We start from the raw sequence: 26485 nt of genomic DNA on the forward strand, positions 1-26485 counted from the left end.
GATAATAATAATAATAAAAAAGAAAAATAGATTTATATGATGAAATTGAAGTTGAAAAAATAACATTGATCGTTATCGCTAAAATCGGTATTTCAGCAGTCTTTTCACCCCATCGTAATAATTATATTTTCTCTGTAATTACATATTACAAAATCCTATAAAAAGATTCGATCACGGACCAAGTCTGCGGTATACATTATATACAGTTTGTAGATAATAAAAAACATAATTCTACGTTATGTGATAAAAGTGAAATCTGATCGATCGAGAGAATATTAATATTGTATACCTATGCTATTTAGAGGGTTGCTCAATGTTGACCCAAGCTTGCGGTATTATCGATGTATTAATTATCCTAAGTGAGAATTCTGTAATTTTCTGTCACACAACGACTCTCACGTGTATAATATCGCACACATCGACCTGCCACGATCTCTCTCTGGAATAAATTATACGTATATAAGCGCGCGTACTGACGATTAATATATAGACTTGATAACGAAGGACTGGGTCTGCTTGGAGAACCTCGGTTGGCCTCAGGAACTAAAGACTGACCGAGACCTGCATTACATTGTTATAATAATAATAACAATTATTATTATTGTATAAAACCGTCGTGTTGATAATTGTACATACATGTAATATGCGTATATAAAGTATATTATTGTTGTATAGTGTATAATATCATATTGTATTTAGCTGTAATATACTTACATGTTACAAGGTTAAGAGAAGAAAAAAAATAAATATAATATTGTGTTAATAAATTATATTTACCATAAAAACGATAATCGTCGAGCGATTTTATTCATTCCGTATAGTTTTCGCAGATTCTATCGTACGCGTTTAACCTAACTTTTCATAAATCATCATTTCTTAGCTTGTCAAAATTTCTAGCTCTATGCAAAAGGCGAGTATTGATAATTTTTCTTCGTATTATAGGTATTTTATCAAATGTACTTACGCTGCTCGGATAGATTATTTTTTTTTTTTTTTTTTTTTCATGGCGAATGAGGCAACCTTCGAGTTTTTTAAATTATTTTTTTTTTTTTACGTTTTTTTTTTATTACATCAACTTGGTATTGGTTCAAGGGTCTAAACAATCGTCGTTTGTATATAGGGAGAGGTGCATATTGTGCACCGAGGACACGGGGGATATTAGAAAGACCTTTCTGTATACAATGATCGTACAAAGTTGAATTGAAGGATTGAAAATACGGTTATTAAAAATATTGTTATAGTAAGTCCAGCGATCTCTAGGGATATATATAGATAAATATGGGTATATTAAACGGTAAAATTAATCGTAGCAATTCACAACCGAACATCATCTATTACATCGACAATAATATAAACAATTGTAATACCTTCTTTTTTTTTTTTTTACTTTTATAACAAATTCCTTACAACGATAATACAATCGATTAAAAAATGGGTATGTTTCGTGTGACGGCCGTTCGTGTCGTGTTCTTGTACCGCAGGTACGGAAATATGACACCTTCTTTTCAACGTTGAGAAAAAAAAAAACAAAAAAAAAAAAAAACGGTAAGAAACCAAGTGTAAAGGAGTCTAAATCATTCTCCCGAAAGCGAGGACGAGAAGAAAGAAAAAAAAAGTGGAAGAATTTGAAAAGTGGTCGCGTACACGCAACGTTTGTCATAACACGGCGAAGAATTTTGCACATGCACGATAACTATGTTAAACACATCCCGATACATTCTTCAAGATTAAAAACCTAACTACGGAGTTGGAAAACTGAGAGTATATGTCGTAATGTGTATGTAATACGTTTTAAATTCAGTACAACGTTGTGGAACGATTAAGCGATTAGGAATATCGACGATCCGGTGAAAAATCCTAGCATATGTGGGGGGTGCGAGGAGCATGGGTGAACTGAATGTGAAGGTTCGGATATATACGGGGATTCAACACTACCGGGTAATGCAAGGGGGGTAAGTATAAGCACATATTCCCAATTCTGCTCGTGCAGGTATTATTCATTGTTAAGCAAGAATTCGAAGGGATTGCTGCCGTAGAAAATTGAGCCCTGCAGTTGGTTCGCCTTGTCAGGACTCTCGACGGACGCCAACCGACGAACTGCGAGCTTCCGAGGAGGTCTGATGGTTACTTTTTCTTCTGGGCCTTCTCCGCGGCCTTTGTTACCTTCCCCTGAGTGTCCTTGAAGTTGACGCTCTGTCGAAAGCAGGAGGAAATTCGTCATCGTGTACGTCTCATATATTTTCACATTTATAATAGATTTTACCACATTTTTCGTACGCAAATAAACAATTTTTAGATTCTCGGGTGCCTGAGTCGTTAATTCATTTATTTCTATGCATGTTGTAAAGAATTGACGTGAAAATACTCGATTTTTTATTTTGTAACGTAGACAGATGAGGTTCTGATTTTTTTTTCTACGTTTTCTTCGTACACCGATTGTCAGTGTACACAGTTTTGTACTACATATTCTTTTCAGAATTTTTCGTACGCTAGTTTAATCAAAAAAAAATAAATAAGAATTCTGTCTGAATTTCGTAACTCCGATTTCAGAATTGTGATCAGCGATCCCGAAAACTGCGGATCGTATTTGATTTTCTAAATTAGTTCGGTAGGAAAATGTACCCGTCAAAGGGTCGACGGTATTTCGAAATGCAATTTCCTGTGAAATAAGAACTCGCAGACCGTGCGAATAACGCGAGAAGCTGAAAATCTGACCTTGATTACTCCGACGGCAACAGTTTGGCGCATGTCGCGTACAGCGAAACGTCCGAGGGGTGGAAACTCCTGAAAAGCTTCGACGCACATCGGCTTGCTGGGTTGCAGCATGACGATGGCGGCGTCGCCGCTTTTGATGCTCTTAGGATTTTCCTCGGTAGTTTTGCCGGTCCTGCGGTCGCACTTCTCCTTGATCTCGGCGAACTTGCAAGCGATATGAGCGGTGTGGCAGTCGAGAACGGGGGTGTAACCGTTGCTGATCTGTCCCGGATGATTGAGGACGATTACTTGAGCGGTAAAATCAGCCGCGCCGCGCGGCGGCGAGTTCTTTGAATCCCCGGCAACGTATCCTCGGCGAAGCTCCTTGACCGATATGTTCTTGACGTTGAATCCGACGTTGTCGCCGGGCAGAGCCTCGGTCAGAGCCTCGTGGTGCATCTCGACGGATTTTACCTCCGTCGTCAGGGCCGCGGGGGCAAAGGTGACCAGCATACCCGGCTTCAGGATCCCAGTCTCCACCCTGCCGACGGGAACGGTTCCGATGCCGCCGATCTTGTAGACGTCCTGGAGCGGAAGTCGGAGCGCCTTGTCCGTCGGCCTCGACGGCGGCAGGATGGCGTCGAGAGCTTCGATCAGACACTTGCCGTCGGCGTTGCCGTCCTTCCTCTCTACCTTCCACCCCTTGTACCAGGGCATCTTCGGCGAGGGTTCGAGCATGTTGTCCCCGTGCCATCCGGAGATCGGTACAAAGGCAACGGAGGCCGGGTAGTAGCCGATCTTCTTTATGTAGGAGGATACCTCCTTCTTGATCTCCTCGAACCGGCTCTCCGAGTACGGCGGCTCCGTCGAGTCCATCTTGTTCACACCCACGATCAGCTGTTTCACCCCCAGGGTGAAGGCCAGGAGGGCGTGTTCCCGCGTCTGTCCGTTCTTCGATATCCCGGCCTCGAATTCCCCGGTCCCTGCCGCCACTATCAGCACCGCGCAGTCCGCCTGACTGGTCCCGGTTATCATGTTCTTTATGAAGTCACGGTGACCGGGCGCGTCTATTATCGTCACGTAGTACTTGGCCGTCTCGAACTTCCAGAGAGCTATGTCGATCGTTATTCCCCGCTCCCGCTCCGCCTTGAGCTTGTCCAGGACCCAGGCGTACTTGAACGAACCCTTGCCCATCTCCTGGGCCTCCTTTTCGAACTTCTCGATCGTCCGCTTGTCGATTCCCCCGCATTTGTATATCAGGTGGCCGGTGGTCGTTGATTTACCGGAGTCCACGTGCCCGATCACCACGATGTTTATGTGGATCTTCTCCTTGCCCATTTTCAACCCTCCCGTATCTCGGCCAACTTCGCTTCGGTCCCGGATCTGAAACTTTTTAACAATCGTCAAAACGCCTTCGACGAACCGTTTCGGACTTTCGCAGATGTTAGTTGGAAGGTATTCCTGCGATATCGATGAAAATGTTGCTTCGTATTGGGAATTTGTTAACTATCCATACATTCGGTTCGTTTGCAAATTTCCTTTTATTCGAATCAATTAATATGACGATACAACGTCAACTGTATCTAGCTCGGTGACGTGTTTTGCGATTCTTACGATATTTCAAATACGGGGCTGAATCAAGTCACTTGAAATTTGAAAACAGTGAGTTTCCGATATATACGTATAATAAAAAAAAAAAAAAAAAAAACATCAAAACCGAAATTAATAAACCACTGGCAGGACATAAATTTCCGAAATTCACTCGTTCATTCTGCCGACAATTCGCAACCAGGAAAATAATTCCTCAAGTATGCCAGAATTGTATTTTTTTTTTATTTTTTTTATCTTTACCGGCAGCTTATAACACCAGACTAAACATCAACAGAAGCCAACTGACGATTACAAACGTCGCGCTATAAGTTACTTGTTGCTGAGGTCAGTTCGCGTATTTATAGAATACGTAATAAAATAATTGCTATCCAAGAAAAACAAAGATTAAATACCGATCGGGTTTCTGGTGCGAAAATTTCGTTCGCAGATTGACTCGAAATTCTCTAGAAAAAAAAATGAAGCTACTGTAGAGATATCGAATAACTATTTTTGGCAATACTCGATCAAGGCCTACGTTAAGGTTGAAGACGACTACTTCGTCCCGACAACGTTTACACGAAAGGAGGCATCGGCAGTCGGGGTTACGCAGTTTGCTAATTTTTTTGTCTGACAACCCCAGAAATCAATACGTCTCGGGTTGATCGGGGTCTGCCGGCTACTTTCCTCAAGCTGGATAGAGTTGTGAAATTTTCGCACAAGATACGGTGTAACTACGATCTACGAATAATCGATAGGGTTCTTTACTTACCGGGTTTGCGTATACCGGTAAAATACGACGTTGATTTGCTTATTTTCGTTGATAAATCCGCGAATATCTGGAGACGTGAAATACCTCGCAAATATCCTCTGCCATTCGCATCGACAAGAACTCGGACTCTATTGCGACGGCGTAACAAACATGGCCGACGGTTTTGCGCACACCAAATGCAGCCGGATATTTCCTTGCTAAGGATCATTATTATAGAAAATAAATTGATAAACACCGAGGAATATATTTCGTCCCGATGATCGGTTGAACGTTTCGCGTTTTAAGGGCTCGATTATTATCCTTTATTACCGTTATGTACTTACGGTGATTTATTACCTGGCTGTTTAATTGTAAATATACATATATATGCATCAACAAAGGCTGGTAGGTACGTAAAGCCTTTGTTAATTTATAATACCCAAGATAATTGGATCCAGATGACAATTATTTGCGCGCAATTGGCACCGCGCGAGTTGCATTTTCCTTTCATATCTGACAAACGAGAGAAACCTTCGCGGATGCTATAATTTATCCCCGGTACGCGTTTGAATTGAAAATCAACTTGCAATTTGCAACGTACAAGTTATTCCCGTTACTTACGAGCAATCACGCGTGCCAATCTCGGTACTCGGACAACTTTAACGATCGCTCGTTAAATCTCGATTATATTCATTCCGTATTTATTTAGATTACTGTAAAGTTAAAAAGGCCGTAAAACGATCGCGAGCGGCCAGATGCGAAAAAGAACAAAGAAACCGCTTGAATAAAATCTGCAATTGAACTCGTTGCCCCCTTTTTTTTATTAGTTTCGTCTCCGTCTCGGTTGATCTTGACGAATGATTACAAAGCCGCGGAATGAAAAAATCTCGCTCTCGTGGCTTTGATCCAAGGATAATTTGCAGCAAATTTGCGATAATTATTTGCGATATACTTACTTAGGAGAGCGATGTACGCGAGTGAGTGAATTAATATCGTAGTTTGAAGATGAAAATTTGTTCCGTTTATTATGGCACTCGAGATATTTCTGTGAGGTTAACGTTCACCAGATACAAGGTAGTCCCGAATTTATTGCCAAACCTTTCCGAACGGAGTTGAAAAAATCCATAAATACACCGGCGACGTCTGGCATTCGCGTTTTACCGAGCCGCGAATGGCGGAATTCACAGAGTGCAAGAAAGCAGGGAATTCTGGGCCAACAGGGAGAGCGATCGATAATTTTCGTGATATTTATGAAAATCGTCACAAGCCTGACGGATGTCATCGATCCTTCGTCGATTGAATCCACGCGGCGCAAATAGTTTATCCCCACCCAACGGAAATTACCCGCGTCTTGAATCGCATCTGCGCATTCTGCAGCCTTTGACGTCGGAGCGTCTATTAAAGGATCTGCTGCTCTATTTCTGGGCTAATTCGTCAAGATATAGATCAGCGGGTGGTGCAAACGTGTTGACATGCACTGTAGGTATACCTTTGAAACGTGCCGGAGAAACGGAACATGTTTGAATGCGAGAAGAAAGGAAAAGAGAAAAAGGAAGAGAACGAGAAATAAAACAACATATTGACGATGAGTGATAAAAAACAAAAAAGAAAAAAAAAAAAAAAACTGCAGGGAATGATCCATAGTCATATAATTCGATACATGTATATACATGTGTGTGTGTGTGTGTAAGTTTGTTCATACATATATATTATTTATCCAAACTTCGCGCAGCTTCAGCAGCGACGTCAGAGATCTGAAAACATGGAGTGGAATCCACGCGAGAAAAAGAGGCGAAGGAAAAATGAAAGACATGAAAATACGGGGTGGATCGAGGCGATTCTTGAGGCAGGCCACTGTGGTCCGTGGGATTTGCAAACGTGGGAGTAGGTGGTGGATGATTGTGAGAGAAAAATCTTTGAGAGGAGCTTGTTTTCGTTTACATAAGCGTCCGGCAGTTATTGACAGCATTCGAATTGGGCCGATGCCAGACCCAGAGAACCTCGCGGACGTCACTTTTCGCGGATCCGATCGCGATATGTCGTATTTTCGTTTTTCGGAAATTCGGGTGGGAGGCACGTGAGCCTCATGCCTTAAAACGGTCCGTCTTTGACGGACTGTGACGCTCGTACTTGCGAAAATATTACACACCTCCCTAAATTCCATGGACGTTAGTCCCGAGCGTTGAGGCATCGCGGTTCATCCGGTTTGCGCAAAAGACGAAAAAGAAAAGTTGAGAGGAAGAGAGAAGGAAGAACGAGTGAAGTCACTCCGAGACCGAGGCAACGTGCTTCTTTGTTCTTCGACGCCGACTGCTAGTAATATTTAAAGACAAATTGAACCTCCTTGAATTACGTCGGAAGCCTTGAGTGTAAAAAAAAAAAAATAAAAAAAAATTGAGGAAATGGAGAAAATTCTACTGGCAAAAAGGATGAACGATTCGATTATTTCACGGAAATTCACGCTTCCAGTCTACGAAATCACCAGAAGTCCAAAATTACCGGCTTTATTTTGCAAAGAATTTATGAAGAAATGATTTTTTCCCATTTCCACTGACATCTTGTCCGTGAAAAAAAACATCAACGATTCTTTGATATTACGTAAAATGTTACAGGAATATAATGCATCGAGCAATAAACATTCATTACGAATGATAAATTTCGCGGTATTATTGCACGAGGTAGTATACATATGTATATTTTATCGAATGGTAAACATGTTCCGAGATGTCGCGATTGTTCTGTTAATTCGTGATTTCGCAGAAAAGAATTCAAAGATAGCATCGATCGTCTTTACTTTTCAATGTTATTATTGTCCACGCAAAAAGCGAAGCCCGATAGAAAACTCCATCCACGAATTTTTATCTCACAGTTGCGAACGTATCTTCCGAAATTAGATATATAAAAATTTACGAAAGAAATGTTTGATCATATATTTTGATGAAAACAATCGACAAAAAAGGAATAAAATAAACTACCGTTCGGGACGGTTCACCATTATTTCTGCAAAATCGCGTGGTTTTCATATCTTCGAAAAAGAAAGAAGAAATTCATCCGAATACATGGAAGCTGCGGAAAATTATCTCCGAGGGTTTCCCTCCTCCCGGTTTTGTTGAAAAATATGGCTCACATCCATCCCGCGGGATCGCGAGCGAATAAGCGACCTGTGTCCGGGACCCGGATGTATGGCATTGATTTTCCGCCCAAGCTCAGTTTACCGGTGTAAGATAAAGCGTGCAGCTTGCGAGAGGACGTTGATGTGACATTTGTTATACATACGTTGATTTTATTATTATTAAATTATACATACCTCGAGGAATAAACACGTGCCATTTTAATTTCTCGAGAATTGTTCGCGTCAATTAATTTTTGCAAAGAGAAAATTTATATCTTTGTTTATCTATTAGGGCGGATCAAATCCGGGAAAAATTCGGCCGGATATCACATCCGGTGTCTCTAATACGCGGGATTCGTTCGCTTGGCGTCGGGCCAGCGATAAATCTTGAGAAAGCACGACGGCTCGACCGGGATTTCGGATTCTGTCCTAGAATCGGACAGGCAATCAAAATTGTGAAACCGAGAAATATCGGCGGGGGTCAGAGCCTCGAGGCCTTGGTCGGGCAGGCGCCAGCCTTCGACCTCGACATGCCCGTCTATTTCATTTCGGGGCTTCGGGTCTATTAACCCGGGAACATCTCGAGCACGTGCCGCGGCGTCGATTATAAAGGATGAGAGAGGTGCGATCGATTGAAAATTAAAAGTCCTTCGGTAAAAGAAACTTTGTACGAGGTGTAACGCCGGGGTGGCTGGAGACCTCAGGTCGAATTCGAAGAACTTGAAGAAAACTCTGGGACACTCTTTGAGCGTTGTATTTCAAGGCAAATTGGTCGGTTTTAGCAAAATGCAATTTTGAATGTGGAAAAAAAGACGATTCATAAATTGTGAAATATAAATCATTCCACTCCGAAAATTATAACTCGCTAAATTTTCATTACTTTGAGCTGAAAATTGACTGAGCAAGTCTCTGGACACAGATACCTGTGTGAGAAAAAAAAATATGGTGATATCGGGCGATGAAAAAAAGGTATTTATTTGACAGACGAATTTTGTTAGTTACTATAACAAATGAAATTTTTCTCAGTGTGAGGTCGAATTTTTGGAAAAATAGTGAATTAATGATTTTTACGACTATAATTCGGACGTTTTTGTCATTTTGCATTTTAACACATATTTGTGCGCATGAAAGAAACTGCACCCGGTCACAAATGAGAAGATTTGTAGCTTTTCTCTCAACTGCAGGTACGACGCTGAAGAGAAGATTGATCTTGTTGTATAACACGAGTTTGCGCTACCTCGACAAATGTGTTTCTATGTCGAACCTGTGGCCCCAAAAATATCGCGTTCTTCACCTTCGAGATCACAGCCATTCCAACCTCGTGTTCTTCTTCGTCCGTTCAGTTAGCTTCGCATAACGTCTTTCATCCGCTCTTTCTCTTTTTTCATTGAATTCTTGCGATTTCCTGTTTATAAATCGGTCGACACTGAATGTAGGGGGATAAAAAAATTAGGTTGCGTGAATTCTTTCATCTCGTAATATCTAATGCCAACTGATTAAAATCTACGTACAACGAAACCGTCAAAAGTCTCATTCCTAATGGAATCTTAATCCAATTCTTGCGAGATTGGTAATTGTCGAATATAAATTCTGCGCTGTATCTTACGAAAAATTTGGTGCTCTTACAGACGCAGCGTCGGCTAGTAAGAAATAGAAACTGCGTCAACCGATAAGGAAGCTACGAAGAAGCGAAGTGCGCAGCAATGGATATTTCGAGTCGTTGAAACGGCGTGAAAAAATGAACCGTGTCCACAGGGCTTAATTTGGCTGACGATGAATCAGGTGGTTGGTTGGCCAAAAATTAATACTTTTTGCTCATTTTGTAACGAGATTGTCGTGAAACCAGTATTTGACAAACTATTGTATTCGCAGGCTCCGAAGATCTCTTCGACGATAAGAATGTTGAAAAAACTGATTGTGAAATTGTAAACAAAAGCTTAGATATCGATAATTCATTTAAAATCGCTTCAAAACAGTTAAAAATCTAGTATCCAGATTCGTTCGTGCTTAGTAGACGATAACTTATTGAATAAATTGAGTCGTCAAGTGAAATCGAACAAATCTAATAGATTTCAAACAATTTTGTAACGATCAAAAATGAACCATCGATAAAACGAAGCTCTCGTTCACGATTCCGGTAATTTCTATTCTCGTATTCCGAAAGTTAATTTCATCACAGCTTTCGAACACAATTATTCGATAAAAACTTATCGTGCAAATACTCTCGTGTGATAAAATTAATGAACAAACAATACCGATTTTTGGCGTGAGTAATTTCTAGAAACCGACGTCGACGCGTATTTGTTATAAATAATCCGCAACCCTCGTAAATTACGGACACTGTTCGCCTAAAAATGGTCCATACTCACCCTGTGATGTTCCTTTCTACGCACTAGTTACTCCGTGCGCGTGACGTTTGCAAAACGTTTGAAACTGCACGGCTTCTCGCGTGTGCGGGAAATCTTTACATGAGTGGATAAAAAAACTTGGGATGTGTGCGTGGCACGTGGTTTTCCCGCCGCTTTGAAGATCGAGATACCTTCTAAAATCGTGGCAATAGCCACACACGCCAGAATGTCATCTCCGTGGTTTATGATGAGTCAGTATAGAATTCCGCCTTGCGAAATTCACCCCACTGACTAGATCTGCGGTCTCGCCTAATTACTTCAAAATTCTACTCAGCCAGCCCAGCAACCGAGCTTGCCAACTCCGCCGCACCTGTTTCATTGTCCCGTCGACTCATCCACGCGAACGCACACCGAGAAAAATTTCGTTTTTGTAGTAACTAGAAAAATTCAGTAAAACGGGTATCGTTGAAAAAACACTGTTTGAATATTGTTGGAATTACGAAAAACGAGGTATTTTCGATCCTTTTTTGGTAATTGCAACGCAAAATCAGTTTGTGAGGTTTACTCTACTTTTTTAGTTAAACAAGGCTTTGACGTCAATTTATCGTTGCACAAGCGTTAAACTTTCGTAACGGTTACGAGAAAATATAGCAACAGTGATCGTAATGAGAAAGAATTGTGTTTAATATACGGTTCTCAACTATTTTCGTTTATTACAATAATCATGAGTTTTTTTTTATCAAACATGAGTTCTGGGCACAAAAGTAAAGTGAGTTTTGTATCCGTAAAAAAAAAAAAAAAAAAAATCCAGTTATTTTGTAACGTATCTTGTCGTGAAAAAATGTAGTAAATTAAACGACCAGATTTAACATTCCAATAACCAGAAAATATATTATCGACAATTACAATTACACCAAACACGTTACTTGTACTACATTTTCTAGTAAAATTGAAAAAAATATCCAAACCGTTGTTGCAACTATACCAACCAACTTTTCTACAATTTCCCGTTAACTGTACGAATGAAATTTTCCTCATCGTATATAAACGCAGATTTGATTTCAGCGTTATTGCATGGACGTGACGTGCGACATCCATATCTGCCAAGTTGTTACGCGTCAACGATCTAACGAGAAAACAAGAGATTAGGGAGGGAAAAATAAAAACAGGTAGAAAGAAGACGGAAAAACTGAAGGAAAAGAGAAAAAAAAATAAAAAATTCTCCAAAATTAGATCGTCCGCGGTCGTTAGGGTGCCGGAAGATTATTTTTATTCCCTTTTCTTTTTTGTTTTGTTTTTTTTTTTGTTTTCATATTACAACGACGTCGTTGACAGCCGACGGCGACGTCTGATTCGCGTGGGTCGCGAGGATCCGGTCGACGCTCGCGGATTTTGACGTTGCGTATCGACCATCAATGAATTTTTCATCTCGGCGGACGTCGAGTAGCCGCGGACCGATCGCCCTGGAATTATTTATACAAAACACGTAGAAATTTAGAGCCACGATAATATACAGATATAATTGTATGTGTATAAGCATACGTGAATATACAATATATGTATATATATATATATATATATATATATTGTGTGTTAGGTAATGTTTCTACAGAATTCTCCTTCTCTAATTTTTTATTGCCAACGCTCATTGTCAGCGTCTGTCGCTTAAGTGCGTGTGTAGCGTCTTACGTCATCGTCGGAACACCGGCAATCGGTGACGACGCAAAAATTCTAATATTGCACATGTGTATAACATATATATATTCACACATATGACGTATACATATCCTAGGGAGGTCCGTGTTTTCGACTTTTTCGAAATTCTATCGGGAAGTCCTCTAAATTGTTTCTAAATAATTATATAGAAATATCCTCAAAAGCACAGATATATCTATATGAAAATCTGAACACTCTCGCAAGGTTTGTGAAGTTTGCAATTGGAAATATACACCAAGTTCGAAATAAAAACCGCCCCAACATATCAATAATAATAATATACTAGAGAAAAAAAGAATTCCCTCTCATTTTCATTTTTCAATGAATAAATTCCGATTCTATACATCTAATAATAACCGACATCTTCATCTATCATAATTCTTTTTCTCTTTTACGCTGATAAACAAGTCTCGAAGTTTTTGATCAATAGTATAAGCAGCAGGTAGCGGCACGTCGAAATAAAAAGCAAACCTTATCTACGAATAATGCTATTTCTTCTTTCATTAGTTACGTGGAAGAAATCAACATTTGACATCTGGCACCTAGACTCGAAATTCGTGATGACCGTTAAATTATTGAAGCACAGTCGATTTTCTAATTGTGTTATTATGCGACGCTAAACGGCTTAGCGGATCGTGATCCAGACCTTTTTTTACCCCCCCCCCCCTTTGATCGCTTTTTTTACCCCCCGATGGTCGCCCGAGACTACATGGAAAATTCTTATATAGGTCCTCGAATTTATCACTATAATATATATAAGTTAAGCATTCGGAATGCCAGAGGTATTGCAGCCAAACTTTTTGCCAAATAATATATCTGCAATATTATACATAATAATAATAATAATACATTTTTTACCTCAAAACTATGATCATTGCGTTACGCAATCGGTACACTGTTAGAAAAATTTAACTACACACAATGTCCCAGCAGGTTCATTTTATATTTCAGTTATTTCTTAAATTTCTGTTAGTAAATATGACACAAATTGTTGTCATTTTCAACATTTAATTTACACGTTGTACTCTATTTTTCGAACAGTAACACATTATGAAACGGTTAAACGAACCGAAAAATTTTAGTGGACCAGCTGGAGAATTTTTTTTCCAACCGTGTAATTGCGTTCAAATTTTTTAAATTACGATCCAAGTACTTTACAGAAATCCGAATCACGGCGATGAAATTAATCTGGCACTAAATTGTGCCACGTTATCACCGGAGAAAACTATTCTCTGAAATATGTGCCAGTTCTGGCATATCAATAAACTTTTCCCGGAGTGGGGATCGTCCGGGTTTTTCCACCCCTTTCAGCCTGCGATTGAGAATATCTATATTCGTGAAGAATTCGGTGATTACGAAACCTAGTCGAAGAATGAATCGCGATGTTTGAGGGATACGTTGTAAATTTGTAACGCACGTATCGCGGACTCGCGAAGAAGCTTGAACGTGGAAAAATACGATCAGTATCGTTCAGAACTGATATTCAGCTTGCGTCGCACCGGTTAGCTGTACGAGACACGCGGACGAATCGTGTTGAACACTTTGTTTTCTCGGATTCGATGTTGTTGCACACACGTGCGTTTGCGCCTCTCTACTTGAAACAAACCGATTTTTCAATATTTTTCCAAGCTTTGGTACAACGGTTGTGCCAGTGTTTGTTCGCGCGGAGCTTTAATCCGGCCTCTCGAGACGCAAAACAGGATTCAGGGTCGTCGTGTTGTTTTTGGACGGAACCTTCGCCCCGCGCGCCTCAATTATAGCCCGTCAACCTCTCATCGATAATTCCTTCTCGACGTATCCTCCCGCTTTTGATGCTTCGAGATCACAACGAGCGAGAGGACCAGATTTCCCCGTCTTTGTAAAACTGGCCTCCGCGCTCTTTTATCGCTTCCAAAACACGTGCGGGGCAATTTTTTTCACACATTCTTCATCGCTTTTAACTGCCTCGACGGTAATATTGGAATACGTAACGAGCCGATTTGATTTCGCTGCAAGTTGGCGTGATTGGTTATAATATTGTAAAAATAAAGAAAACGAGCCATTATTATAGAGTGAAATCGAATGAATTTACCAGATTTTTAACCATTTCCAATCTAAGCTTTTGTTTCACAGAATTCTAGGATATTATATTTTTATATTTTCAAAGAGATCGTGTTTGTTGTTTACGAGTATAAAATGATTCGCCGAATACTCGATCTACAACTATCTTCTAATAAAATTGATAACAGGTACACTGAGAGAAATTTTTAGTCCTTAACTATTTTCATTTTTTACCACAATCGAAAAACATAGTTCTAGGTAGAAAATGAAAATCAGTTTTATAGCTGTTACCGGAAAGTCTGGTATCCGTTGCTAGTCTTTCTCATTACGATCACTGTTGCTAGATTTTCTTCCAACTGTTGCGAATATTTAATGCTTGTGCAATAGGGTGGTCCTCGTTTAGCATGTTGACGAATTTATTCCGGATCACCGCACCAAGTCAACTATAAATAATTCAAAAACAATTCACAATTTTTTTCAGATTTTTATATCAACCGTAACCCGTGCCTGTAAGAGGAAGGATTTCCCAATTTAAAATACACGTGTTTCGGACACGTTCTTAGTATATATTTTACTGTAAGAGTAATAATGTTCGAAAAAATCTATGAATGTGAGATTCTAATAAGCATTAGTGCTACTATCTTAGAAAAAATTCACATCATCACACCAGGTAATATAGACAATTGCATTTCTTATAAATAAAAGGAAAAAGTCAAATTTCTAGGGTCTGCAATTCGTCGAGATTGGTTGGTACGACGATGTGAATTTTTTCTCAGATAGTAGCACTAATACTCACTAAATCTTCGCAATTACAGATTGATTCGAACATCGTCACTCTCACAATAAATTATATGCTGAGAATGTATCTGAAACAGGTGTATTTTAAATGGTGATATCCATCCATTTACAGGCACGGGTTAGAATTGATATAAAAATGTGAAAGAATTAAGAAATTGGTTTTGACTTATTTATAGTTGATTTGGGGGGTGGTCTGAAAAAAAAATCATCAACACCCTAAGTAAGGATCACCCTATTTAACTAAAAAAGTAGAGTAAACATCGGAAACTGATTTTGCGTTGCAATTACCAAAAAATGATCGACGATAGCGCAAAATGCTTAGGCGTACCTCGTTTTTCGCAATTCCAACAATATTCAGACAGTTTTTTTTTCAACGATACCTGTTTTACTCAATTTTTCTCGTTACTGTAACAAATGAAATTTTTCTCAATGTACCCATCTTCTTTCAGTAAACAATTATTTGCAGTCGGTATGATTTTTTTCCATCGTGAAGAATAGAAGATAATTTAAGATCATCAGACTTGAGCTCGTACTGGATAACGCAATTAATCTCAAACAAGACGAGGAATTTGTGCTATTCGTGCAGAAGATAATTTTCTCCTCCGCGATCGGACTCGGAACTTCATTCAGAACCCTGCAGGGTGTCCCCACATCACGTGAGGTGATTTAGATTCTTGGCATCCGCGTCGCGATTTATCTGCAGAAAATATCTAATACGCAGCTAAGCGTGAATCTGCATGAGAGTTTGAAAATTGGATCGAGTTTATGTTTAGCCGAATACCGAAAGGGGCCGGCAATAAGCGCGGAGCTTGATTGCGACAGGCAGTTTCTGCGAATGTGTTGAGTGCATCGTAAAGATGAGTCTCCTGCTTTCGTACGTCACGTAGCGATTCATTGAGGCTTTGGCTTGTTGTACCGGATTTAATTTTGTACTTCCGCCGGCCGTCCGACTCTAGGAATTTGTTTATTCGAGGGAACTCGCAGAGGATCGGCCTGTATAGGAGATTCTTGATCTCGCACTGCACGGAGGAGCGGGAATAAGATCTTTTACACGTTAATTTCGAGTGATTCTTCGCCCTCACGGCCGGCCAATTCGACACGAAATACGGCCTTGGATACGGCCCGAATGTTTTCGGATTCCAGAATCTACATCCCGAGGCATGCAGCGAGAGGCCTGAAAAAGATTTGACGCTTCAAATTAGCCTCGAATACTCAAACGCAAGCCTTGAATAACTCGGCGCCGATGCGTTGCTCCGACTCATCCCTCTTTTTTAACTGCAGGGCAGGTCTAACTTTCTCTTAGTTTGGATTTTGAGAAAACATTTTTCTTTCTATATCCACGGATTTTTACCACCGAGTAATCTCTACTCTACACTTCTTCGCTGCTTATAATAAATGTCAAGAGAAAAAATATACCGCTGGTTAAAGTTTAGGCTTCGATCGTATAAACCTGAAATTATTTCAAGAACCGGAAGCTGAATTAACCCCGACGAGATGTCGTTGAGATAGAGAATCGTACGAGAATCGACTGAAGTTGAAATTTCTTACCAAGTCTCGAAAGCAATCGGAATATAATTCAGAGCTTTCCGATTGCCACGTTTTAATCACTCCTCAAACGATTAATTGTTAATTTTACTATTTTTCACACTCATTATGGCGAAACTTGTCACATTTTGTCCGATGAAAATAAATGAAAATAAATGTAGAAACAAATTGGATAGATTTTGGTTCTTTCGTTCGACGATTGATGGTCGAAAAATTTACATCTACTAGCCGGACAAGTCGACTTGCGGCTTTTTGAACCGAATGTCCATCGACGTAACTTACATAATTTTAAATATATCAGCACCGATATTTCAACGAGATTGATTACGTTAATTCGCTATTCCCGAGTTTCCAAATCGGAAAGCTTTCGCGAAGACGAGTTCCTTTGTAAAATATAAGAGACTGGCGAATTTTTACATTTACGATCGTAGGATGGGTGGGACCCTAATTTTTTTCGTTGACATAAAACAACAAGAGAAAATACATGCTCAGCAGACGCACGAAGGATGAGGTTATCGCTCTCTCGGTATTTTCGACATCCGAAAAGTCAATCCCCCCGAAAAAAATTCCTCAATAAAGTCAACGGATAGTAATTTAACGTTACCGATCTACTTTGATAATTTTCCGAACTCGGCCAGAGGTGAGATATTAAATCGAGTTGTGAAAAATCGCACTCCCGTCATTCATGCGGACGGCCAATACCGAAGTTCTGAAATTGGCTCGGTACGCGCGGACAATAATCGGCGGACTTCTTCGCCGGTATGCGGCTACGGTAGGTACATATAGATTTATAAATACACCTATAGAGGCCGAAATTATTCCCCCGCCGTCGGCGCACGCGAAGCTTAGGAGAGCTCGCGTAAGTATAAGTTTTTTGGGGGGAGATTTTAGGCATCGACGAGCTTGTTATAAAAGGACGCTCAGCATCCCGACGTCTTTACTCACTAAGCACACGCTGCTCCGGCAGAGCTAGAGACTCTCTGTGAAGAAAAAAACCAAGAGAGACGGAAATTATTAATAAAATATATTGTTCTAAGCATTAGTTTCAACACAATTTGAAATCTCGTTATCGACGAATCAACATCGTTATTATCGCGGTTGAATCGTTTTACCGAATTACCGAACAGTATTATACAGTAATTGTATTTGTGTTGTGAAGGATCAGTGAAACTCGACGATGTCATCGGTAATGTTTGTGAGTATCGCCTTATCTCTCCCTGCTTTTCCGGCACAACAGTTTTCTTTTTATTCGCCAATTTCGAAATCCCGCGGAATTTTATCTTTCAAAATTCGAGAAACGAAACTTGCTCACAAATATATCGTATGTGTGAAAGAAACGCGCCAGTCTTACCTGCCAACGACTTGTGCAAACCACAAGCACACAATGTAAGGTTCGTGCGGATTCGGTTCAGTTATCGCAATGATTGGCACGCGAATGTTATTCGCGAGTCTGTACGATGCAGAAACACAAACGATAAACCGCTTTGGTAACACCGTCGAACTTTCGCCCCCTGCGTGCACGGAGACACGTGTCCAATTATTTATTATACCCGTATCGGTGAGGTAACGAATCGTTCGCCAAACTGCGCGTGAAGGTATTTCATTCAAGATAAATCTAAAGAATCGCGTATATACGCGTTCAAAAAATTGGCAAATCTTTTCCCCTGGAACCGCGAAAATCACATCTGGCTCCGATTCCAGGGTACAATGGAATCGCTTTTCCCCTTTTCGCAAGCTCTCCAAAAATTTTCCCGCCCATTTCGATCCAGCTGCGTCGCGACGCCGGCGTCGCCGCGAATCTTGAATCTCGTGACTCTCGCGTATCACGTGCCTAGCGTATGAATGCGATGTTCCGAAGCTAGAAGAAGAATAAGAAGAAGAAGAAGAAGAAGAGGCGTAGAAAGATAGGTTGAACCTGCAGACTGTTGTCAAGGTGCCACGGAGATGGCTTTTATGGTCAGGGACATCGCGAAGCCCGGTTGATTGGAGCCAGGCCAACAACATTCCTCGTTCATTAGACGATCAGCGTCGATCGCGACAACCTGCGACTTACTCTCCTCGCGTCTATTTGTTTCCCACGATTTTGCCACTTTTATTTCGTTTCATCCGTTATATTTTACTTTAACCAGCTCATCATCGTCGCCGTCTAGTCGATTTACGTAAGGTCGTTTTAAATAACTCACTTAGTTTGCTGTTGTATACGCGACTGTACCAACGCCGATTGAATCAGCACGTAGCACTGGCACTGAAAACCTCTGCGTGGTATATTTAGAACCGTACAGATACACAAATCAGCGTGAAACGTTATGTTTTATTTTTTATTTCTTCACGAATCAACGTTCACCAACGGGATCATAGAATATAGCCTCGCATAGATAACCTTGCATCGGCTCTTTCTGCAACTCCATATATATATATATATATTATATATATATATGTATACAGAAAAATACTCATTTTTCATCATGAAATTGAGCACGTGAATATTTCGCGATAAATAATAACATCCAGGCCGCAAATTTTTATATCTAGAACTGGGTTGAGCGGAAATCAAGATCAAGGTTCGGTTCACAGATATTATTATTCCTTTTCGAACTAAAATAAAAAAATAAAAAAAATCAGACTTCTGAGAGAGATTACTGCAGTGATTTGTACTTGTGCATTTCATAAAGCAATAGTCTTAAAGAAAAGTCTTCGATCGATACTGTATTTGTTCATCGGTGAATGAAACAGTCGGAAAATGATAGCGATTCGATCGATTCAAATTTACTATATCGGTTCGGTTAAGCGAGTAACGCATAGTAGCTGAAGGTCAATGTCAGACTAAGATTAGAAGCCCCTTTAAGAGCGGGCATAAGCGGCCTGCTTCTGCAGGTTGCGGCAGTTACTCCGCGACTGCAAGCGGAAGAGTGCAGTTGTTGTATGTTTGAACAACGAACGCGAAGGGAAAATTGTAACAGGTGCGTGATCGAACCGAGTGACACATGTATCGTTGGTTGTAGATTTGGTTGAACTAGATACTTTATCCTCGATGGGGAGAAATCAGCTTTCCTTGTTCTTCTTATTCTCTTTCTTTTTTTTTTTTTTCATTTTGTCTTTTAACAACGAATTCGATTTCGAATCTTTTCACGGACTTATTATCCTCCGATGAAAAGGAAGGAGAACAAGGAGGGAGAGAGCGATAAAAGAAGTGAAAAAAGACCTCGCTTGTACGGCGGGATTCGAGACTAAGCCGGTATTCAAGCTCGAAAGCTCAGTGCGTAAATGTTAAATAGAACACTTGAGTCAACGACCGAGTTATTTTTGGTGCTATCCAAGTGGATTCAAGCACCGTATACGCGTCAGTGTATTTCTAATTATTCATGAAGGCGGCAATCGAGTCCGTCCGGTATTTTGAACAAGCCGATTTCCGCTGTTGCAGGAATCGCTCGGCGACAAGGTGGCCATGTTCAATCAGCAGGCGACCAGGCATCAGGACACGCAAGCCAAGAACCCCTTCACCTCGGGCTTGAATCTGCCCAGGCCAAAATTCTCCAAGGAAGAATACGGCCGGTAAGTCAGAGCTCTGTCACAGCTTTTTGCTTGCTATCAATCGGCCCTTTCGGTTGATCGTTTTTTCGTAATTAGTAATGCTATTGATCGATGAAACGATTGATTTGAAGGATCGGTTGGCCGGTTAATTGAAAAAACGGTGAATCGAAGCTTCCGATCAATCGATCAATCCCCCAGCCTTTATAGTTCTCTGCTCGATCTCGTTTGTTTCTAAAAATTTTCACAAACCTTTTTCGTATTCTTTGGCTACTTCAGACCGGCCGCTGGATCGCTGTCCGATATTCGGGGGCGAAAAGCGTCGGCCCACATTTACAAGGAGATTCTTGAGTTGTGCGAGATGATTTACCAGAACGGCACTCCCTGCAAGGATGAGCCGGATATAATTGGGATCACCTTTGGCGATTTGTTCAACATTTACGTACACATAAACGACAAATGCGTCGGCCTTCTTCTGAGGGCCAGAAAACAGAACTTTCTTCACTTCGAGGGCGAGTGTCTGTTCCAGGTGAGCGGATCCTTCAAAATTTTTTTTTCTTTCTTGCGATTCAAGCACCTTTTCCAAATTTATCACGCTTTTATTAATACTTCGTTTTTATTTTTCAGAGGCGGGATGACAACGTGCCGATTTTCCTCACAAAACCGATCGCCGAGATCAGGCAGATCTTCAAACAGAAGCTCGAACAGCAGCGGATAGAAGCCCAACAGATAGAAGCTCAACATTTATAACCTCCGTATAATCACCCTGTTATTTGGACGATAAATAATTTGTCACAATTATTTATATCTGTTATGATATCGTGCGTTATTATGCAGCATGATTTTCCTTTATTTCTTTCTGTTATTTATTTCATTTTTTTCTTCTCTTTCTTTTTACTAACCAACAAAAAACGACCATTATTTGTAATCAACTGATTGTAGTTTGTAACTCGTGAGCGTGACTGGAAAACGTGGACCGATGTAAATATTGTATACGAGAAATTGTATAAGGCATGTTGCTCTAGGTTATAGTACAATAAATCAATTTGTAAGAAAACAAAAATAAAAAATCAAACCGTATGGAAAAACTAGCTCATTCCTTTACCGACCCTGCTTCGTTTCCACTCTTCTCTGTCAACTGGCGTTGCAGAAGCAGAGAAATGATTTTTCCAAAGATTTGCCGGTTTCTCAATTTTTGCGTACAACTAGCCTGAAATTAAAAAAAAAAAAAATGCATATAGACAAATATATATATATATATGGCAGGACGAGAGAAACTCATGAATGAATGAGTAAAATCGGCAGAAAATATTTCAAGGTAATCGCATATAATTTATATTTGTATATACAGTCACTTTACAATGCGCATCATTTTTTTCTTGTTTTTTTTTTTTCTGTTTTCTTCGTTCAAATGTTATTTATCGTTTTACGTAATATCTAACTAATTCATTAGGTCTCAGACATCGCAATGGACAAGGTAAGATGATGGTATATAAAGTAAAAAATTCGTTAGGTATTAAAACTGCAGTGTTTAGCGGTTCCTCTGGGCCTTTCGTCAAGGGACGAAATTATTACCGGAAGAAAAGTAAAACCATGCAAGGTGTGTAGTATGGTACTTATAGCTTTTCACGAAACTACGACGATCGCTATACGCCTTATATCGGTTCAATCCCCGAACCGTGTTGATCGATCCGAAATGAATCAGCCACCGTCAAAGTTGTAAATTTTACCGTTATTATCAACATCATTTCAATTATCTTGTTAAAATTAAAAACGCTCCGATAAATCGATACATATAGTGTTATATATATAGGCCGATTCGGTTTAATTACGCAACTGCACATTTCGCCTGCAACGGTGATTTGACAAAAAGTTGAGATGTATGAAAGTTAAAAAATCATTTTAAATCGCAACCAATAAACTGTACTCGTTTGAAACATATTATTTTCAATATTATTATCATTAAAATTATTATTATCATTATCATCATCATCATCATCATCATCATCATCATCATCATCATCATTATTATTATTATTATTATTGTTATTATTATTCAGCCTTGCAAGCGATATGGGAGAGGTTTTCAATTTATAATATAATTTAATATATTACATAATATATACATATATATGCATTTTGCATGCATATATATATATATTATATAATAATAATAATAATACGTGATACAATACATAACACATTATCATAACGCATAATTGATTTAATTTAAATTTGATAATCATTATTTATACGTATACGTATATGTGTATACATATATAATGTCTATTTCGTGGTATGTATAACGATATCATTATACTGGCCATCATAATATTTATACATAGTTTGTATGTGTATATCATATACCTATATATGCATACCATATATGTATAACGAGCGTGCGGCGATATGTTTTCCGATAATTGAAATGTATTCAAGAAATATTATACGTTTGACAAACCACTCCTCGAGTTTGGATACAAAAACGTCTAGGTATACATATTGTATGTATATAGGTATACGGATATGTAGAATTTGCTCGCGATTTCACAATTTTCATATTACGTAGATAACGGTGTGTGTACGTAACGTATAAATCGACGCGTGATCGTCTCAACCGTTGAAAGGTTGAAAAATTTTATTTATTCATTATTTTTTTTTTCTTATTGTTTTCTCCACGCAACACATGTAGGTATATTTACGCATATGTATAATCTCTATACACGCACACTTGAGGCCGTTTACTGACCGCTAAAATCACGTTATATTGGTATAATAGGTACACGTAAATGACATCCATCTATGTCCAATCCATTATTATTATTATTATTATTATTATTATTATTATTATTATTATTATTATTATTATTATTATTATTATTATTATTATTATTATTATTATTATTATTATTATTATTATCATTATTGTTGTTATTATTATTATACCATTCAATATTCGTTATTAAATCAAACATTATACATCTTTAAAACATCATAGTGTAGATCCTTTTTTTTGTGAGGGGGGGGATAGAGGCCAGTTTTCTATACGCGTCTTATTTTTAATACACTATGTATTTAATATATATATATGTGTGTGTGTGTGTGTGTGTGTGTGTGTGTGTGTGTGTGTGTGTGTGTATGTACAATCCATGCGTATCTGGCATCGGCGTATATACCTATGTATAATTATTATTCATAATTCGTTATTTCATTATTTATTATACAGCACTTACTAATCGGTTATATGTATACGTACTATTTAATTGAATTGCAAGGTCGGCCACTATTTGACGTTTTATAGCTTTTTCATAATTCATTGCATTACAGGTAGACTTATCAGGCGTTCCACAACAAATCGACCTACGTATGACCCTCAACATCGGCGGTTTTTTTTTTATTTTCAAGTATGATGTAGAGTGTACAAAAGAAAACATCTTTTAACGGGTTTTAGATTTCTTCAAACTCGGGATTGATTTTTATTGCTACCGAAAATATGAGATCCTAATTTTCGAATAAAAGCCCCAATCGATTGGCTTCAAATTTGTCGTGTGAATTCTTTGTTAAAAAACGAAACTTTTGAAACCGATTTGGAATTGGGCAAGTGTTTGGCTTAGAAGCTACAGGAGAAACAAGTAATTGAAAAGTGAGTAAACCATAAAAAATACAAATTTGTATTTTTGAAATCTACATTGTAATTCGATTACCATCAGTTTTTAATTACTTGTTTGGCCTGTAGCTTCTAAGCCAAAAGCTCATTCGTTTCCATTGTGGTTTGAAAATCTTTGTTTTTCAACAAAGAATCCATGAGAAAACTTTAAAGCCAATCGATTGGGGCTCTTCAGAGCAGCAAAAATTCAACCCGTGGTCCAAGAAATCTAAAACTCAGTGACAGATGATTTTTCGTGCACTCGGTTTAGGATGGAATGCCTCATATATAATATATGTATTAGTTTTAGACGTGTAGCGGAAGGTGCGAGTTCGGTTCGTTTGATACTCTTCGTTTCGTTCTTACAAACTTCACTTTTTTATTCATTTATTTATTCATTCCTTTTTCTTCTCTCACGTTTGTACAGTTAGATATTTTATTACTTTTTCTACTGCAAGTGAACATGATGAGAAAATTATTTTTTGAAAATAAATTAATCATGTAAACTTATGGAAATCGTTTCAGAACAATGATAGTGTTTCTCAATATTTATATATTTATTTATATACAGGGTACACAAAATTAGTACGTAACGTGAACTAGATTCTCGTAAATTTTAATAAGGTTATTGACAATAATGCAGTTTTCTTTGAACGATATTGATATGAAAGAAAACTTGCGATATGTTTCATGAAAAAGCTCGAGAATTACGGTCATTTAGCAGCTGACCTAATCTGTCGTTTTTCGATTTCTATTTTCTTCAACAGTGGTTCCCAACACAAATAATGTACAATTATTGTACCATTGTACTAAACACAACGTATTTATAAATATATGTTAGACTGTATCGAAAAAATGATGTTGGCTAAGTTTCAGCTCTTAATATTAATATTTAGAGTTGCCTCATCGCGATTTTCTATCTCCCATTTAAATAACATGTCCATAAATGCCCTTTCACCTTAAATAACTTTTGAAAGAGTAGATTTATCATAAAATGATAATTGAATCAGATCTTTTTTGTAGAGCGTTCAATTCTCTACAAAAATATGTTTTGGTCTTATCAGTACACCGATGCGTCGACAAGTTACAAAATTCCAAGATTAAAAGAAACAAATGTCCCATGTTATTTAAATGGGAAGTAGAAAATTGCGCCGAGACACTTCTAAATATTAATATCAAGAGATGAAACTTGGATAGCACCTTTTTTTCGTCATTTCGAACAATATTTTCGACTTGAATTTTGAAAAAAAAGATCAGTCGAAATTTTTACAAACTCTAATATATATTTATATTCACTGTATGGTAATTTATTTATTCGTATGCAGGGTTTCGGGGTGTTTTGTCTATGTTCTAAGCCTAAAACACGGCTCAAGACCCAGCGTCGCGTCACTCTGGGCAGCTCTTGCGAGATTAGGATGCCCGTTTTATATAATTTAAAAAAAGTATCGGCAACGTTGGGCCTTGAGGATTAATTTATATGTCAATTCTTCTAAGCTAATATTGTTCTTATTCGTCATTCACCCACGTATACAATATATAATAGTATTATTAGCCCCGATAAAATATTTTACCAACATTACAATTTAACGTGTATACACGGCTGGGGTTCCGGCAGGTTTGTTTTCACTTTATTTTCAACAGTCATTTTGGGAGCTTAGACGATTTACGTTCACTTATGAAGTCTGCGCTCAGCGAAGCCAGCATGTCGGAAATTAATTATAACATTTATCTCACCGAGCTTGTCTATACAGAGAAATATTGTTTTAAAAAAGAAGTACTGCTTTTTTCTCAGAACCAAGAATAATGCTGCCTTCGCCGAGATCACAGGGTTGTTAATAATGTCACGCATATTCGATTCGAAGTTCAGGGGCACGTTAATTTTCATCTAAAGGAAGAGCGTATTTTTCATTTTTCTAGAGCCTATTACAGCGTAGCGAATGATTTACTTTTAACAATCGGTATATATCTCTTTGTCTCACTTTCCGAACGAAGTATCGAGAAACGATAAGTTGCACGATTTCGGCTAGATTAACAATAAATTTCGACGTGAGAATTGTATTTCATCTGCACAGTGTTAAACTATAGGGATTGTAAAGTATTATCGAATCGTTGAGAAAGTAGCGCAGAGATGATTATTTACACACGCGTTAATGTTCGTTCCAATTTATACAAGTGTTTCTGCTTCCTTGTTAAACGTCGAGTATTATTATACTGTATCGTAAAAACAATTAATTATAGGCGTAAGACGCGATAGGTTTGTTTTACGTAAATCGTCCGTCAAATGGAATGTAACGTTATATTTATTATACGTATTATATATAATATATATATATTCGTTTACAATATATAAAAAGCCTTTTTCCTACGTAAAACCTTTTTTATATATATATATATATACATATACACATACATGTATGTATACGCATGTGTATATATTTATTTACGTATGTATAACCTTCTAGCATGATAAATCAACGTTTCTTAAAATACATTTCTTCGTTTTGTTTTATTATTCATTTTTATTACATTCAAAGTTCACAACGTTAAATCTCTCTACCGACACTCAAACATAACACTGATTTTTATTTCTTTATTAGTCAGTCTTGGCATCAATAGTATGTATATTATATGTATATACACATATACGATATATATATATACACATATATATATATATATATATATATATATATATATATATTTTGGATATAAATTAAAAT

At 38.4% G+C, this 26485-nt stretch overlaps 2 protein-coding genes across 6 annotated transcripts; one reads left to right on the forward strand and one right to left on the reverse strand.

Annotated features, from left to right (window-relative positions):
* Positions 1–752: 752 nt before the first annotated feature.
* Ef-1a-f1 (translation elongation factor eEF-1 alpha chain) lies at positions 753–13184 on the reverse strand. Of its 4 annotated transcripts, none has more exons than XM_046624880.2 (3): positions 13067–13184; positions 2716–4083; positions 753–2193 (listed from the first exon to the last, which is right to left on the reverse strand). In XM_046624880.2, the coding sequence occupies exons 2-3, from the start codon at positions 4030–4032 to the stop codon at positions 2125–2127; spliced, it is 1386 nt and encodes a 461-aa protein (XP_046480836.1). In that variant the 5' UTR covers positions 4033–4083; positions 13067–13184; the 3' UTR covers positions 753–2124. The 4 variants fall into 4 exon arrangements, with proteins under 4 accessions (XP_046480836.1, XP_046480835.1, XP_046480834.1 ...); XM_046624879.2 differs by lacking the exon at positions 13067–13184 and adding an exon at positions 5054–5250 and having other exon boundaries at positions 2716–4077; XM_046624878.2 differs by lacking the exon at positions 13067–13184 and adding an exon at positions 5054–5250.
* Positions 13185–17527: 4343 nt separating this feature from the next.
* LOC124218297 (actin-binding Rho-activating protein) lies at positions 17528–21207 on the forward strand. 2 transcript variants are annotated; one of them, XM_046624886.2, is made up of 4 exons: positions 17528–17786; positions 20013–20143; positions 20399–20648; positions 20747–21207. In XM_046624886.2, the coding sequence occupies exons 1-4, from the start codon at positions 17769–17771 to the stop codon at positions 20867–20869; spliced, it is 522 nt and encodes a 173-aa protein (XP_046480842.1). In that variant the 5' UTR covers positions 17528–17768; the 3' UTR covers positions 20870–21207. The 2 variants fall into 2 exon arrangements, with proteins under 2 accessions (XP_046480842.1, XP_046480843.1); XM_046624887.1 differs by lacking the exon at positions 17528–17786 and adding an exon at positions 19409–19551.
* The last annotated feature ends 5278 nt before the right edge of the window (positions 21208–26485 follow it).

Source organism: Neodiprion pinetum, chromosome 4, assembly GCF_021155775.2.
Source record: "Neodiprion pinetum isolate iyNeoPine1 chromosome 4, iyNeoPine1.2, whole genome shotgun sequence".
NCBI lineage: Eukaryota > Metazoa > Arthropoda > Insecta > Hymenoptera > Diprionidae > Neodiprion > Neodiprion pinetum.

What these genes read in the sequence shown, in the direction of transcription:
- Ef-1a-f1 (XM_046624880.2), bottom strand. Translation starts at nt 4,032, where the DNA reads ATGGGCAAGGAGAAGATCCACATAAACATCGTGGTGATCGGGCACGTG. An exon ending in TTGCCGTCGGAGTAATCAAG is followed by an intron (nt 2,194 to 2,715) that starts GTCAGATTTTCA and finishes TGCTTTCGACAG; the next exon opens with AGCGTCAACTTCAAGGACAC.
- LOC124218297 (XM_046624886.2), top strand. An exon ending in TCCAAGGAAGAATACGGCCG is followed by an intron (nt 20,144 to 20,398) that starts GTAAGTCAGAGC and finishes TGGCTACTTCAG; the next exon opens with ACCGGCCGCTGGATCGCTGT. An exon ending in AGGGCGAGTGTCTGTTCCAG is followed by an intron (nt 20,649 to 20,746) that starts GTGAGCGGATCC and finishes TTTATTTTTCAG; the next exon opens with AGGCGGGATGACAACGTGCC.